Below are 18,054 nucleotides of genomic sequence, written 5' to 3'. Positions count from 1 at the left end.
CAAAGATGGCGGCGCTAGACTTTACACAAAGCGCACCGCAATCCGAGCCCCGCTGCGTGGCCCGAGGAGGACGCACTCCCCCACCAGTAGGCAGCTGCAGCGAGAGGCAAGGCTTGGGATTTCGAGCATCGCGCCTCGTTACGACTTGCGCCTACGGCAGACGTAACTCTGACCAACGCGCAGGGAGTAATTTCTTGTGCTGAATATGGATGGGACGCTCTGTTAATATTCAGCGCATTTTACTTCCAGAGCAAGCACGCGCTTTCTCTTGGAAAAGATCGAGCGGGGGTAGATTTGAAAAAGAAAAAAATGTAACTAGGGAAAAGACAGCATTGCAGCCAGCAAGGAGGGGAGCCGGCGGAGGCCACGACGACCGTTGCAGCATCGAGGAGCAGGCCGTCCAAGGAGTGGCGTTCCCGCAGCCAGAGCCTGCTGTCACCGTCAACCGGGCCAAGACAAACGGTTTCCGGTCGGCTACGGAGCGAGCCAGCCGGAGTTCGTGGAACAGGCCCCTGCGTCCAGCACGACGAAAGCTGCAGCAAAGAGCCCGCCTCGGCGCCGTTCGGTGCTCGCGGCCGTGGCTTCACCAGCGGGAGCAGCTTGGCGCCCCGCTGCCCTCGCCATCGGCGGCGTCAACGACGGAGGGAAAAGGGGCCGACCGGGAGCGAGCGGACGACCCGCTGAGGGGGGCCTGCAGCATGCTACGCAACGCGAAGACGCAGTTCCTAACCGTTCCCCGGCAGGCTGCCCTGGCTGACCGACGATGAATGCAGTAGCAGGCCTGCAGCCATCGACACTTCCAAGCCTGGCCGAGTGACGGTGAAGAAGCGGGACCTGCGGCCGCCGCACGTGTGCCCCCAGCTCCAAGGTCGTCTCCTGTGGTCGTCGGCCTCGCCTCCCCCTCCGACACCCGTGGCTGTGAGCTGTCTGCAACTTTTTATATATTGGCACTTTTCTTTGGGGTTAAACGGTTTTCTTTGTGTTTAAAAGTTAAACGGCGTTTAGCCGGCCCCCTCGATATATCCCTCGGTGAACGTGACTACTTTTAGCCGTACGGCGGTTTTAAGGAGGGGGGGATGTGGGGATTCACAATCCCCTTCCTCCATTATAACGCCCGCGCGTAATTAACACGCGTGATTACGCGCGCTGGCAGAGAGGTTGGCGGAGGAGAGGGCACGCTGGCCACCCCCCGCCGCCTCCCGGGACTGCGGCGACGCTGCCGCGGGCTTCCCTCTTTCCTGCCGGCGTAACCGGGAGACCTCCTCTCCCGTTCCGTGTCGAGGAGCGCGACTGTAGCAACTCGCTGGGGTTCTTCGGCGAATGGGCGCGCAGCGCGCGGTTCATGATTTCCGCCGAGGAGACCACCGCCGTCACCGAGAATCGCCCGCTGACCGTAGGCTCTTACCGCAACGGGATGTGAGCGAGAAGCTGTGTCAGGTGAGAAGACTCCTCCTCTCACCTCCTTGGCGCGCTTCCCCATTAGGTGGTTGTTATTGCACCCCCGTACGCGGCTTTCGCTCGCTACACGGCGGTTGTTCTTAATTGCTATTCTCTTGCCGTGTACTCGAGCAGTGCAATAAACTCTTGTTCGAGTACGCAACTCGGTGTTTGTCCCCTCTGGCCCGAACCCGCCGCAGTGGCGATTTCTCGCACCGCGGGTTGGGGGTCACAGCTCTGTCTGCTAGGGCTGGCACGTCGGGGCTAGAAGGCGACTGTAGCGTCTAGTCCCCTCGTGGCGCATTCTTGCGGGAGTAACACCCCCATAGCTGGTAGGCGTAGAATAGTGCTACTGTGTTGGGTAGTTTGCTAGAAATACACAGTTCTTTGTGCCATTACAACTAGCAGTCGTAACTTTGTGTTATTATTATTATTGTTATTATTAATAATTATTATAGTTGGCAGGATGTCCAAGCCCTTATAAGTTGGCCAGTTGCGTGACATTGCGAGACTACATGACATGGCTGAGCTGACAGGGGTTGCCAACTTGGGCAGTTTCTTTGAGATGGGAGTCAAACCCTCCCGGACCTAGGATTCCGAATCAAACATGTTACTTGTAGGCCATGCAAGCATGTTCATACAGCTTGGTTAAATTAGGGAATTATAACCTATGTTGGATAGCCTTTCACCTAATGTAATAGCTTATAGCTGTATGCTAACCAGTATGTGTGCGATAGTAGAAGCATAGATTAAGAGATTGGTGACTAAGTGAGTCTCTAAAGGGCAGTTATGCAAACTGAGATCTGCAAGGGGACCACAGATGGGTGCCAGTGCTGCTATCATATTATTTTGGGTTAGGCAGAGTTTAAGCATCTCCAAAATTTCTTTTTTCTATTTTGTTTGAATACTTCTGCGTGGTAAATATCATTCTGCAGCATGGCGTAAGCATTGACGTTCATCCTTATTGTGCAGAGGCTTTCAGTGAGGACCATTTTTGTCTCCTCTGAAAGGTGCAGAAAGCATTACTATAAAGGATAGACTGACATTTTTTTCTTATTCCTTTGATAGGCTGTGCCATATTCAAGAGACTACAAGAGGAAGTATGAATATCTGAAATCCAAGCTTCCAAAGCCACCTGTAAGTTACTCTTGTTGGTATTTTATCCACGTACAAAAGCCCACTGTGTGTGATGGTCAAGTTGTGTCTACCGCAAAAAGTTTATGGAAGGTGACTGACAAAATAAAAGAATCTAATTCATTTATATTCAAAACATAATATCTGAGATTCAGTGGTGCCCCGTGTAGATCCCACGGTGGCAGGCTGCATTTTACTATTTGCAGCATGCATAGGAAATTTATTCTCTTTTTGTTAGTGCCATCTGTAACTTTGTACTGCAAGTGTACTTTTCATAGTTGACTAAACTCTCATCAGGAAAGGGACGAAAGTTGGAGCAGAAAAACTTGGAGGGAACAGAAAAATGTAAACATCATTTGTGATGTGCTAAGTATTTCACCTACATGGTTAAATAAAATTAAATATGTACTTGCTTTCTTTCTGATACTATACCTATACATAGTTGCATGAACACACATGATCTTCATTCAAATGCCTACAGTGTTAAAATATCCTGAGTGAACGCTTAAAGTTGAAGCATTCTTTTATTCGCTATAACTGCTAGGTTATTGCGTGGTTATAGACACTTAATTTCTGGGTTCGAGCTTTATCCTTTGTAATGATGCCTGAGACATTATTGTACACGGATCACCACATCATATTCGCCTATGACTGCTGAATATAATATGTCATCAAATTTATTTTCTCACCTGTTTTGGTTTCAACAGCTGAGCGATGGCCATGATGTCAAAGTCAAGTCTATCACGTGAGGGATGAAAATACAGCGTTATACATTCCTGTGTCTTTTGAATTCTCTACAACGATAAAGCCAGCCTGCTTCAAGAACAGGAATCACTGCCACGTGTCAAGACTTGATTGTGAAGTCGCGGCCGTCTCTCAGCTGCTGAAACCGAAACTGATGAGAAAAAAAAGTTATAAGTTATTTAGCAGTTGTATGCAAAAACTGCATGCGGTTTGATTTACAGGATTGGCTAACGCATCATTGACAAGAAGAAAAATGCCACCAAAATTTCTCACAACCTTTGCAAATATATTTGAAACTGACTTGAAAATGCTGTGGCCAAAGTTAGCAATCGTCTCATCGAATTTCTAGTAGTATGTTTCCTCAAATTTTTAGCAGTATGGCGGCGACCGACATGTGCGGTCGCTGCCACGGAGGAAGAGGAGGGCTGAGCTGGTTACGAGGCCAATGCCGCTGCCGGCACGAAACGCAGGAATGGGCGCCAAAGAGCTGCGCTCTAAAAATAAACACGCCGTGACATTATTCGTGCGCAACATCTTAGCGCACTGCCAATAAATGAGCTGTGGATGCAACGGCCAAAATAGAGGGACGCGGCACCGACTAACTTTTTTTTTTTTTTTTTTTAATTCTCCCAAGCAGAAGTAAAGGGTGGGTTCATTATGCGATTGGGTTGACTGCGCGAGAACTACGGTATTATTTTTCGTGATCACAAGTGGCGTCTCAAGCAGATTCCTGTATATCAAATTATCTATATATACCGTATTTACTCGCATAATGATCGCACTTTTTTTTTTAAATTACTGACGCAAATTTCGGGGTGCGATCATTACGCGGGGTAAATTTTCTACAAAAAATTTTTGAGCACCGAAAACGCAAACAAGTTGCAGGTCAGACGTCTTAGAACATATATCTCGATTATAACCAAACATAAAAGCTGAGTAAGGCTTACCTTCGCAATAAACACGCACATTAAGCATCACATGGAGTGCACAATGCCCATTTATTTTTTTCGTCAGTACTCTAATCAAAGTCTGAATCCTCGCTATCCTCGCTTTCACTGCTGCACGACTCATCGGAAACGGCAGTGTCGTCGTGGGATCCAGTCGACCATCAGGTCTGCAGTCATCCATCCTTTCATCTGTGCACGTATATGGATGCCACGGGGAAAGTTTCCCTTCGGAATAGTCTTCCGTTTGAAGATCACGTGTGGTGGCAGCTTCCGCCCGTCGGCCGTCACAGCAAGCATGACTGTGCATCGCTGTTTTTCTGCGCCAGACGTCTTCACGAGGACGCTCCGAACACCCTTCTCGTTCACAGTTTTATTCCACGGCATGTCGAACGTCAGTGGAGTTTGATCGGCGTTTCCAATTTGCGACATGAGGTAACCGCATTTTTCGCGAAGCCTAGTGACGAAGTGATGGAAGTCTATCACTTTGCTTTCATACGCGGCTGGGAGCCGCTGGCACAACGACGTCCGCCGCCTCAGGGAAAGTTCATTCCGTCGCATAAAGCGAGTCGTCCAACCGGAGCTAGTGCGGAAATCCTTTGCGGCGATTCCCAGCTTCCTGGCAGTTGTGCGCGCCTGCGTCTGTATCATTTCTAATGACACTGCACAACCATCCTTGCGCAGGTCCCTCACGTATTCTAGGACCGCCTCCTCAACACGAGGGAACTTGCCCGTTTTGGGTCCACGGAAAGCCCGCCGTGTCTTGTTCGTAGCCATCAGCTTCTCGCGCTGCTTCTTCCAATATTATATCCTCATTTCGTCCACGCCGAAATGCCTACGAGCAGCGCGGTTGCCATGCTCCAGTGCATAGTCGACAGCCTTGAGCTTGAACGCGGCGGTGTAACTGGCATACCGCTCCATGGTGAAATGGCGTAAACTCGCACAAAAACACAAAGCACGCTACGACGCTGCCGAATTGCAAAATGGCGAACGCCGCAAAGCATGGAATCATGGGAACTCCAACGTTACTAGACTAGGTTGGGAACTCGTCGGAATGCATTTGCTGCGGGATGACTGCAGATCAACCACCAGGCGGCTCCATGTTCGGGGTGCTATCATTACGCGGGGAATTTAAAAAATGGAATTTTGACCTAAAAATTCAGGGTGCGATTATTACGCGAGTGCGATCATTATGCGAGTAAATACGGTACAAACTTTTCGCGATCCCCTTCAAGTTCGATATATTCGGGTTTAGCTATATCGGTTTCTCACATTCCTTGCAGTTATTGCTCTTAGAATTTAAGCATGCTTGGGTAACGTAAGTTCTCATTTTCTACTCACATTGAAGTCGGCGTACTGCTCCTAGCTATTCTTTGACAGGGGAAGTACAGTCTAATTTGAGCCTGCGGTACAAGTGCTCATGTTCTTGTATTATGGTTTATTCTGGGACGTATTAAAATCTATTTAACAAAGACAGCCACAATGACAACAAAGGAAAACTCGCGTTTGGGACTTTTTCTGGCAGTCCTGTCTAGTGCATGGTGGCCACCAGCAGTACTCCAACTTTTATTTTATTCTTTTTTTGCAAAATGTGCCACTTCTTTTGAAATTCTCTTTCAGGTTTTAGAAGAAATTCTGCATATGGTAAATGAATCACATGCGTTTACGTACATAACAATATGGGCCCAGTTGCAATGGTTGATGCTGCTGTATGAACCACTAGTAGTAAAATGAGTTACTAGTAGCTGCGAAGTTGTCACGGAACACAGTACCCGCCCCGGTGGCGATTCTGCAGACAGCAGCCGAACGCCAACTTCCTCAGTAACATTGAACGAAAGCATGAAGTTTTCTCAATGAGTACCGCATACAGTCGAACCCGGTTATATCGAACCAGGATATATCGAATTTTGGTTATATCGAACTCACGAAATATCCCCTTGAAAATCCCATGTAAAAGTATAGGAAAGCCGCGTCATATATCGAACTCAATTTCACCGGTCGTTCGATATATCGAACTCCGCACCACGCACTGGAAAGCGTGCCTTCCCCAAAGACGGTCGCATTACCCTTGGCCGTTTGCCGCCTGACGTTTTCAAGCCACGCGCGGAAGGAATGAGAGGGGACAGTTCGGCGACGGCTGGTCTGGGCAGCGCCGCGCCCATTCCCCAAAGGCGTGCGCATCTGCAGTTGTCGTTTCCCGCGCGCCAACATATGACGTTTGCAAGCCATGTGCGTGGGTGTGCCCATTCTTTTGCTGAGCTATATCTCTCCTTCAGCACGCGCAACGCATGCCCCAAGCCAGCTCAGCCCGTTTTCAGACAGCCGTCGGACGCTTTCTCCAGCGTGTGCTGCGAACCCTCTACGTGCGGCGGCGCGGCGGCGGACGTGGCTATGGCGTCTGCAGATGTTAAGAAGCGCCACCTCTCTGTTTCTTTTTTTCTTTCTTTTTTTTTTTTTTGCGAGAGTCATCTTTTCCTATCGTTTGGGCTGTACGCGCGGCGTAGCGTAAGATATGGCGGCTGCGGACGTTAAAAAGCGGCAGGGATTTTTTTTTTTTTTTTTTTTGCGGATTGTTTATTTTATTTTATTTTTATCGTTTATCCTTGCATGTATGAATCAGCGAAAGCACGCGGTCAGCTGCTGCGATCATGACGCCCGCCCCAAGCGCGGCGTGATAAATCGAATCAGGCTTGTGCAATCAAGCCATCACGGGCACTCTGCCAAGTTCGCTCCCCGCCACCGCAGGAGCTATAAAAAGATAAACGCGCCCTGACGTTATCACTGCGCAGCATCTTGGCGCGCTGCCAGTGAGCTGCGGATGAGACGACCGAAACGGAGTGACGCGCGCCATCGACATGCAACACAGAAACCTTGTTTTGAGCTGCCGCGGTGGCTAGAGCGGCGAGAGGGACGCAGTTCCAATAAGTTTGAAAATTTTCGCTCTGTCGCTGCCGCTCGTCGCTTGCATGTGAGCGAGCTAACCTTAACGCATTTCTTTTTTTTTTCAAATTCTTGGGTGCAAAAGTGGAGGGTGGGTTCATTATGCGAGTGGGTTGATTATGCGACAAATATGGTATCGTTTTTTTGCATCGTAAGTGCCGTCACAAGCCGATTTCTGTATATCGAATTATTTCGCGATCCCCTTCGAGTTCGATATATCCGGGTTCGACTGTATCTACTGTAGTGGCTAAGCCTAAGCTTGTGAATCTGCTGTGCAACCACAACAGCCATTTATTTTTGATGGTTTAGTCATAGTGTAGTAACTCTTGTATACTGAGATTTCAACATACTTAGGGCATTGGGGTGGTTTAAAATGCCAGTGCAGAGCCATCTGTTATTGCTTGCCTGATAATAAGGTGTAAAAGTGGCCCGGCAGAAATTTACTTATTTTATGAGCTTCGGATTGAGTGCAGGACCAGGGTATGTATAAGAGACGCTGGCAAACTGTGTGAAAATGTTGAGCATCTTTGGCGGCAGAGCTACTTTGTTGTGGATATTTATTTTCTTAGTAAACTTTTGTATCGCATTCTCTGCGGTTGTCAACTTGTCAGCTAGGCCTAGTTGGAATGAATTATGCATGCGCGATGTCTCTTTGTTCAAAGTTGTTTCTGGTGTTTTGCCTACTGGTTTGGTTGGGCAGACACGTGCTATGAAACCTTGGCGTCCATGTTTCATAACTTTACACGTAATTTGAATTTACTTCCCTCTTAATTTTTTTCATCCTTATCCTCGATAGCTCCTAAGTATTTATTTACAGCCGGCAGGTTGCAAGCAGCGTCGCTCACGGGCTGTGGTATCATAGTCGAGGCTGACCAGTAGCATAGGGTTGGAGCATGTAATCAGGATAGAAATCATTACAGGATACAGCTGCACAGGCTCTTGCCTCTAAGTTTCGAGCTCACAGCTTCACCGTGCATTGTCTTTTCCTTGCTTGCAGGGAAACATTCCCAACAAATTTGAACTCAAGGTGTCACGGGCTCGGATTCTGGAAGATTCGTATCGTATCCTGAGCAATGTCACCTGCGTCGATCGTCTGAGGTCCAAGCTTTGGGTGGAGTTTGACGGTGAAGAAGTTCTGGACTACGGTGGTGCCTCACGAGAGTTCTTTTACCTACTGTCTCGGGAGATGTTCAACCCTTACTATGGCCTCTTTGAGTACTCCGCGGCGTGAGTATTTTTTTCCAGTGCCTTCAAATACCTTGTCCTTAACCGCAAAGGCTCTCAAACTGTGCTGCGGAACCTCTCTCTCTCTCAAATCACCTATTAATCATGCATGCCTTAGCCTTCACATTTTTTCTAGCCACATTATGTGGAGATGAAGACCTAAAGCTTATTTGTGGGTAGTTTTTAGCAAAGAAGCCTCACAGGCAAATCAACTGCGGTTATTGTATTTCAGGGATAACTACACACTTCAGATAAACCCATGCTCTGGAATGTGCAATGAAGATCATCTTTCCTATTTCAAGTTCATCGGGAGAGTAGCTGGCATGGCAGTTTATCACGGAAAACTTCTTGACGGTAAGTGTCAGTGCAGTTGTAATCACAGTTTTAAGAGAAAATGCTGTACCTGGAGGCAGCTACTCCCACTTTAGATTCTTTTGCCTTGCAGCGTTTTTCATTCGGCCATTTTACAAGATGATGCTTGGGAAGCCAATCACTATCAAAGATATGGAGTCTGTGGTGAGTTTACACCTTTATGCTTGCTTAATGCTCTCAAATGCTGTCATGGATCAAATGAATAAGTAAAACCTCGTTACAAGAGACACTCAAGGGACCCGAAAAAGATGTCTCTTGTAAGCAGGGTCTCTTGTAACCAAAAATTATAAAAGCACTGTGTTGATCAGTTTACTGCACATCAGCATATAAATGCATTCACATGTATTAACAGGAAATTGTTCAGGAAAGTTTAAAGAAGTTATTCATACTAGTATGTATTTTTGTGAGTGCAGAGTGTATTCCTTCCCAAATTCTGGAGGTAAAGCACTTCACTTTGCAAGCCTTCCTGTTGCTGTAATACCTTTGAATCACCCTTACATGCTCGTCACCCTCAGATGCTGACACTTTTCCCCTAAAATGTCCTTGTAGGCAACCTCTATGGTAGGCACATGTGCCATTTACTTGCGCGAGAATTGCACAATCTGAATGCTCTTCCGGAGCACACAGTCCACGTCTGCAGATACGAATTCCTTAAAACGTTATGGTACCTTAGCAGTCTCTTGGATGCTCGCCCATGCTTTATCTTCAAGGAAGCTTTCTACAGTATCCATATATGGGCCCTCTTACATTATGTCACCACATTTAAAGCCTGCTCGTCTGAAACATTTTTTTCACAGCTTCACTTCTCGGGCCATTCCAGACACCTGAACAGCAAACCTCGCATCAATTACTATTCTACAGTCTTGCTGTTTGTCGAGCAACAGGCGTTCTACCAACCTTATTTTGTACAGCAACTTGACAGAGTGCTTTGTCTATTGGTTGAAGGTAGGGTGTGGAGTTTGGAGGGAAAAAATAACTTTGGTGGCTTTGAGCACGAGAACTTTGGTGCTGCAAGAAGCAGTGTCCATAAAGAGACATCAGGATTCTGAGCTTTCATATTGTGATCAAATTTTAACAGCGAGGAGTTAAAAATGCTGGATGTCATTCATGCATTTTGATAGTTTCGTAGATGACAGTAATGTGATGCCGGTGGCTAAGACAACAGGGTCGTTTTGATCTTCCAATGATGGAGAAGCACTCCTTCTCAGTTCCTGACATATACAACAAAAATGATGCTGATATGGAACAGAATTTAGCTGAGGGAATCTGAAGTGCATCATGTATGAGTTGGTATGCTTCAGCTGCATTGCATGAGCGCACCTGGGTTGTGTCTCTTCTAAATAGTGAAGATCTAAATACAGGGACCTGAAAAAGTTGTCTTTAGTAACCGAATGTCTCTTGTATCCAATGTTGTTAACATGGCAGACATAGGGAAACCAATCAAACCATTTTTAAATGTCTCTTCTAACCGAGTGTCTCTTGTAACAGTGTCTCTTATAACGAGATTTAACTTGGAAGAATACTTATGGTGAATGAATATTAGGGCAGTTCATTGACACTTTTTAGTTAGCGCTCGTAGCTTGTCAGGATTTATAGTCAAATATATTGTTGCTCAGGAGCTGCCATTTGCAACGTTTTTGTATCATTTGGATTTGACTGTTTCACCTACACTTCATTTGTCTATTGTATCTATTTCTGCATATTTTGATCGGCATGTATTTGGGACTGCTATTTCTGTTGCCCTGTCCCAAAATGCTTTCCAGGGATTTGGGCATGTAGAAGCTTTTAGTGTAGTTCACTAGAATGGCTTAGACGTAAAGTTTGTTTGTCTTGCTTCATTTTTACCTGTTTGTGGAATTGATGTTAGGTTCTCGCCTAGCAACAGCAGAGCTGGTGTTGTGCAGGACACAGAGTACTACAACTCGTTGCGCTGGATCATGGAGAACGACCCCGCTGAGCTGGACCTCCGGTTCTCGGTGGACGAGGACCTATTTGGGCAAATGCAGCAGCGCGAGCTCATACCTGGTGGTGCGGATGTGGCCGTCACCCAGGAGAACAAAGCGCGCTATGTGGACCTGGTGATCCAGTGGCGCTTCGCATCGCGAGTGCGGCCCCAGATGAATGCCTTCCTCGAGGGCCTCAACGAATTGGTGCCCCTGGCATTGCTGCGTGTCTTCGACGAGCATGAGCTGGAGCTGCTCATGTGTGGCATTGGGCAGATCGATGTGCGTGACTGGCGGCGCCACACTGTTTACAAGGGCGGCTACCATGCCAACCATGTGGTGGTCCAGTGGTTCTGGCGGCTGGTGCTCTCGTTCAGCAACGAGATGAGGTCACGTCTGCTTCAGTTTGTGACGGGGACATCAAGGGTTCCAATGAATGGCTTTGCCGAGCTCCACGGCAGCAACGGGCCACAGCCATTCACGCTGGAGCGATGGGGCTCGCCCAGCAACTTGCCCCGCTCCCACACATGGTGAGGGCCTCTTGCTTTTCTCAGGCACTGTGAGCCTAAGATTTTCATGTAATTTTCAAAATGTTTAACTGTGCAGCTTTGTAGTTCGGTGAAAGGAGGGGGTGCAGCTCGATGTGCACTGTCGTGTGCACCATGTTACGGCACCACATGAGAGTGCACTCTTGATTCAGTGAGCCAAGATGCCAGGAGTGTGTTGTCTGTCAGGAGATGCTTGCTTGAGTCAGTCTCGACACAAGGAGTGCGTTGCCAAGTGGCAGCCACATGCAGTGAATCATGGTTCAAAACATGGAAGTGTGTGGGAGGAGCGAGTCGATTACTTTGCAGATTGTTGCACATCTATGATCTGTCATTAAAGGACATAGGCCTTTCTTCTCTTTTTACCATATACAAATTGAATATGTTACTCTGCCGTTGAGCAAATGCAAGAACAATAAAAACTCGTGACAGTATAGTCAGATCTCATTGTAGTCAATGCGTAAAAATAATAAAACATTCTGACATAGCCAAAATTTGTAGTGCTGCTGAAATTTTGTCAGAAATGCCTGCAAGAGTAGTAAAATGTAAATGTTGACGAGACGGCAACTCAGTCAACCCTTACTAAAGGAATGAGGAGGCTTCTTCAGGGATTCTGCAGGCCACAAAAAAAAATAAATCTAAGTACCAGTTTGGTTGGCTTCTCCGCAAAGCAACCTTGGCATGCAGTTGCGGAAGGTCAAGCATTAGTTAGTGTGACTTCGCATCGCAGCCATGTCAGGTGGAAAACGGCATATCAGAGCGCAAGCTGTAAAGCCACAATAGTTCGCATGCAATGCCAATGCTCTCTGGATGCTGTTGATGGGTGTGAACACATGATGACCATCTGGCTTCCAACCCACCTTGCTGCTGTATCTTCCGAGGGGTTATTAAAGAGTACGAGATGACACAATAAAAAGCACGAACCTCGAAGTGGACACTTGCCGCACCACCACTTTTGTTGCCTGTCACCTATCATCTGAGTCAGTGCTGCTTAGGAAGTTCAGTATATCTGCTTCACGCCTAGCGGTGTACAGAATATAAAGTGAATATTGCATCTATTTGTTCATTATATTTACAGGGAGCTCAATATAGCTAATAATCTGAGATATCCATGTTTGTTATATTAAGGTTAGACTGTAAAACATTGGAGCTCATCTCTATGAAATTCAAGTTCCTTTACTTATCTCAGTATCTTTAACACTTCCATTGTTGGCGATGCATTTTGCCATGACAGCATTAAAGGCCTCATTGAGCACAAAATCTGGCATTTTTGGCAGGCATGGCTCTGGCAGATGACATGGCCAAGTACTGATTCTTTCATGTGTTGTGGGCCCTAATGACATCATGAAGTTGGGAGGAGTTGCCAATATAGGATGCTCACTTGAGTTGGGATAGTGGGATAAGAATCAACCTAACAGGGTGCTATGATGCCCAGTTGGGCGTGCTACAAGTAGGCCATGAAGAAACGTTCGTGCGGCATGGTTAAAGTAAGACTTTATGTCTCTGTTAGGAGGTCATCTACTTCCACTAGCTGGACAATGCGGTAGCTAAGGACTGCGTACGAATAATACTAATTAAGAGAGCAGAGGCTACATGTACAGTACGGTCCACTGTTAAAGGGCACATGAGACCACTTGGCCGCCAGGCTTTATAAAGCGCTGCCAAGAAGCCGAGCGACAAATGATCCCACGAGGGTCACGCATAGTAAGCACGGCTGGCTGCTCTTCCTGAGCATGCACATGCCATTGCCAGTTGTCGCTAGTTACCGGCAGCGGCGCTTTGCAATCTTTTCAGGCCACACGATCCCACGTTCCCTTTAACAGTAGACCGTACTGCACGTATGTGAACAAAGAACCGCAAGGAGAGCCATAGGTGGGAACGGGAACCTTAAACACTATTGTGTCATACTCTTAAATGCAGAGCTTAAGTGTCCATCACAATTTTTTTGGCTGCAGTGTTAAGCCATCTCATCTGCAATCCAGTTCATTAGCCTAACCGATAGTCATTTAGGGCAACAAACTGGATTCCAAGGGAAGGAAAAGCGTAGCAGGGGGTGGCAGAAAGTTAGATGGGCGGATGAGGTTAATAAATTTGCAGGGGTCGAGGGGATGGAGTTAGCACAGGACTGGGTTAATTGGAGGAATATGGGAGAGGCCTTCACCCTGCAGTGGGTATAGTCAGGCTGCTGATGATGATGATGATCTGCAAAGCAGAAATTGAGACTCCTGCTAGGCAGCAAGACCATTTTTTCTTAGCTTACAACAAATTAAACGACGATGCAGGCCTTGTTGGCCACATCTGATCTGCTTAAAGACATTTGTTTGGATTAGTGAAGTTCTCTTTTAGCGTCTAATGTCTCTGAGCCTTCTCTAGTCTTTTATTGCTGTTGTGAAGACAACATAATTGGTTCTACTTGGCACTGATGACATGGAACAGTTGTAAGAAAGGGATACATCACTTCTGCTGCTGTTGTTCCCTTTGAGGAGTGCTCTGAAGGTTAAGGAATGTTTAAATGGATACACACACACTTTCCATTAATAAAAGCGAAAACAGCCGCTGACATACCTAGGTTGGCAGAGCACCACACATAACATGAGGATGTGGACTTGGTTACCGCAGGCAGCATTATGTCTTTTCTTTTACTTGGTAAAAACTGTTTCCCACATTAGTCACTATTCTTATATTTATAGTCAAGCTTGGATACATAAAACCCAGATATTTCAGATTATCAGATACATAGAATGCAAAGATTACCCTCCTTCAACATTTCGTGGAAAAACATAGGATAAGTCATGCAATACTATATCATACTCCTGTTTCGCGGATCGTTCTGTTTATCGAGCAGTGCACCATGCTGCTGCAAGACTTCTTCTAATGACAGTCTGCTGTGATTTCCCATGGCATTAAAATTAGGGAGGAGTCTAAATGCCAGGTGGGGGAAAGGGAGACTGTGTAGTGAATTTCACTGCTATCATCACTCTACACATGCAGACAGGTCAGCTGAATGCCCTTGAAACACCTGCTTGTAGTACATGTGCCGTGAAACCACGTGACCTGTGAACATGGGATGTGCGTGAGGGTGGCCTTAAGCCACTGACTGGTACCCAATTTTCATGCCACATTGCTGTCATGCGGTGAAGCGAATCTAAGCCTCACTGCAGCCCTCACATGCTTCTCTGTTGAAATGGTCGCGGCAGCCAACTTTATCCTAGCTTTAATGAGTAATTATTCTGCTTATAATGCACTGGCAACTGTATTAAACATACAATGATTGACAGGAGCTACTAGTTTCAAAGCATCGTTCATTGTTGCTTTAATGAGAACATATTAGGCCTAGCAACACCTATAGGCAACCTGCAGTGGCCAGGCGGCGCTAGTGGAGTGCTGCGTTCAGCGCCGCCAACGGCGGCGCCGTCTAATCTGAGGCGGCCGGCGCGGTCGGGTTTCGTTCGCTGTTGTAGGGCGGGAAGCATCTCGGCTCTCATTTTCTGCGGTTTTAAGGTACTTGAATGTCTTCAGAGCTACTTCCGAAGACCAATACTGGCAAAAGGACACCGCCTGTTTGAGAATGGCCAAGTTTAGAACGTGAATGGTGTCGAAGTGCGTGCCGCTCGCGACGGAACACCCGCGCACACAACTTTGAATTTCGCCTGAGTAGACGATGTTTTTTTTTTTTTTTTTTTTTGTAATGAAATTCATTTCCTTAAGGCATCAGTCGGATATGTGATGATGAATTAAGAAATGAATAAAGGAATGAAAACCTTGAAAGTGCAGAAAGAACCTGAGAAGAGATTGATCGCCGTTTCTTCTTTTTTTTGTTGTTCTTGCTGTTTGATTACAGCAGCATAACAATTTTCTCGCGGTTGCGCTTTACAGTTTAATACCATGACGAACACGTTTGTTCGTGGTGCACCTTTAGACAGTGCCGCGGAGGTTACAGGAGGCATGCTGCTGCACCCGCTACGGATGTCGTGGCGATTGCAAGCACTGTGCGGTTATAGCGTGCGTCATCAACAAAAACTGGCATTTGGTCACGGAGGCCCCGGCCTCCGTCCCATAGGCATGCGTGTCGGGGGCGGGGAGTAGGGGGCCTCCTACTTCAGTGGAAAAATAAAGTTCTTAACGACAACAACAACTGGCATGCATTTTATACCTCTGTACCACAAGCTTGGGGAAAGCCGGCGGGAAATGCTGGTACTCAACGGCAAAGCTTCCGTAAATGAGGTCGTTAGAGTTAGGATTTTTTACTGTTGCTTCTAATGATGGAAGGTCTATCGTCTGGGACAAGAAACTCTTCAGCAGCTTGAGCAGTCGGTGCAAGAAATGTTTGGCGCGGAACGATAGAATGAAGTTCCATGCTCCGCGTACACAGTATCACGGGCCTCCACACTCCGCCACTTCAACTTTTTGAGCACCTTAAGAACTATTTTACAGATAAATATCCAAATCTGTGATTGGAAGTTTTGAACATATTTTTGCTTTGAGGTTCCTAACTGACACCGCATTAGAAATCCGGTTCACAGATCCACGAGCATATAGTATATATTTTTCAAATTTCGCCTCCGATGAAACACGGCTGGAATTCGATGCTGCGGCTGCGCGACTTTGTTGCTTTTCTGGACGTTACGTCCTTTAAAATGACAATGCCACTCGATACTGCTCAGCATATACTAGTACACGCCAGATTTTACAGCGCGGAGCGCGTATTGAGGAGAGTGCCCCAACCAGCGTGCGACTCCCGAGTCAGAAGTTATAGCGTTTCTTCCGCTCAATGGGCAATCGTCTCATTTTAGCTCCTTGGCGTCTGTACGCCATTGCCCCCATAACAAAACGAATTTCAGTTACATTACTCTCTCACAGCCACTATACCCTTCTCTCGTCAATCTCTCCAGGTTCTCCCAGCAAGCGGTACGCTTGGATTTCCTTCGCGATTGTGGCTGTCTTTCTCGCCGCCTCTGCGCTTATTTTTATTCTTGTTCACATCCGTAGTAGTTGAAGTCTCGCACGAGACCCCTGAAGTCACTAAATGAGTAAATCACACTCACTGGGATAACAAAACGGGAACGCAGAAGGAACACAGCGGCCGCAACATACGCGGCGTCAGCTTCTGCGCCGCCTCAGTATTAGCTCCCGTCGGCCGCCAGGTGTCACCACATGTCTCAGCAAACTTCATTGCAGGTTGCCTATTGAGCGGTGCGTTGCCACTGCATCTCTGCTAAAAGCGTGTCGCTAGCGTGAATGCAGTGCTTTTGAAATGAAAGCTTCACCACGCCAGGTAGTTCGAGCTTGAATGCAGTGTTTTTGAAGCGAAAGCTTTACTACGCCAGGTAGTTGGAGCCATTGGGTATGCACAGTTTTCACCTTCAAGTGACCTTGACAGAGACTGCACCTTTCCTTCCTTATAAACCAATTTACAATGGAAGTGAAACCTTCACTATGTTAGGTAGGGCAGGTCTTCCCGTGACACTAAATTTGCCCTTTGAATGACCTTGACCTAATGAAGTGTGGGTGTCTACAATTTCATGGTGTGCACACAAATGTATACTGTGCCTTCCTTTCGCCAAAACCTAACTTAAACGGGTTGTGGAATGTCACCTTGAACAACCTTGAAGGTCAAAGGACAGGTACTGTGCCTCTCCTGTCTTATAAACCAACATACAATATACAATAAAAATATGAAAACATGATCTTGACCTGGTTAGGTGTACATGTCCACAATTCAGTGGTGTCCATCAAATAGTATAAGGCTCCTTCCTATCCCCAAAATGTAATTTAGAAGCATCAGTGTCATGGGGGTTTTCACCTTGAACAATCTTGAAGGTCAATGACATAGACCGATGTACAGTATACAAGAAGAAAATATTAAAACATGATTTTGACCTGGTTAGGTGTAGTAGGTGTCTGCAATTCCGCGGTGTCCACTCAAAAGTATAAGGCTCCTCTCTTTCCGCTAAATCTAATTTAAATAAAAATTATTTAAAAAAAAACGTGGATTGAAAAGTGGGTGTTAAACAAGCTATCCTTGCAAAACTCGCAGCTTTCGCTCACTAGTTTCAAGCCATGCTTAAACCCCGCAATGTTTTTTTTTTGTTTGGATAAGCTTAAAGCAGTAACCGCATGAGGCGGCAACCCCTAGCGGCGACGCTGCCGCCAATGCCTGTTGTTGTCGCTGGTGCATACCGCACGGAGCGACGGGGCTCAGCGACAGATAGGCGCGTTTTCAGCGTTGCTCTGTTACCGCTGCCTCGTCATTTAGTCAAGGGGAGTGCAATCACGCTATATCCCGTTTCTAACACTAAACAGCATGAATTACGATAAAACACTGATGAAATTTCTTGTAACACATCGTATTTTAAAGGGTCACAGCGCAGCGGTGCGTATACACTGCGATGCCGACTTGCATTGCAAGCAGTGACTTTCTCCTGCTCATTTCAGAAATTAACAATATCTAGCCACGCTAACCTTTTTTTTTTTTTCTTTTATTACCCTTGCAAGCTTTTACTGAATTATCTCGATGCACTCATATATACACGGATCAGACATAGAGAATGCGTGCAGGCACCAGGTTCTTCATCCAAACCGGACTAGGAAAACAAACTTCACACGCAATAATAAAAAAAAAAAGCCAGAACGGAAGTTGAGCACCCCAAAGCCTTCTGCGATTGGCTGCCTCGTGAGCTGCTTTCGGGCGACATGCGAAATTTTCTAAAAACCCAGAAACCGAGCGACAGCGACAAGCGGTAATGCTTTGGCGGCCTTCAGTCCATTGTG

General features: G+C 46.7%; 1 protein-coding gene across 4 annotated transcripts in view; it reads left to right on the top strand.

Annotated features, from left to right (window-relative positions):
* The window catches only part of Nedd4 (E3 ubiquitin-protein ligase Nedd4), a 51,335-nt gene that overhangs the window by 28,654 nt on the left and 4,627 nt on the right, over window positions 1-18,054 (top strand). For all 4 annotated transcript variants that reach the window (XM_084594434.1, XM_084594437.1, XM_084594436.1 and 1 more), the window contains exons 15-19: window positions 2,506-2,574; window positions 8,197-8,426; window positions 8,656-8,777; window positions 8,869-8,939; window positions 10,700-11,268. In XM_084594434.1, the coding sequence (XP_084450560.1) occupies window positions 2,506-2,574; window positions 8,197-8,426; window positions 8,656-8,777; window positions 8,869-8,939; window positions 10,700-11,268 (1,061 nt within the window). The remainder of the gene's footprint in view (window positions 1-2,505; window positions 2,575-8,196; window positions 8,427-8,655; window positions 8,778-8,868; window positions 8,940-10,699; window positions 11,269-18,054) is intronic.

The sequence above is a fragment of the Amblyomma maculatum genome, chromosome 2 (assembly GCF_055883805.1).
Source record: "Amblyomma maculatum isolate TAMU_Amacu chromosome 2, ASM5588380v1, whole genome shotgun sequence".
Classification (NCBI taxonomy): domain Eukaryota; kingdom Metazoa; phylum Arthropoda; class Arachnida; order Ixodida; family Ixodidae; genus Amblyomma; species Amblyomma maculatum.
Note: the sequence above shows the minus strand (reverse complement) of the source record. Positions and strands in the feature narration are given on the sequence as shown.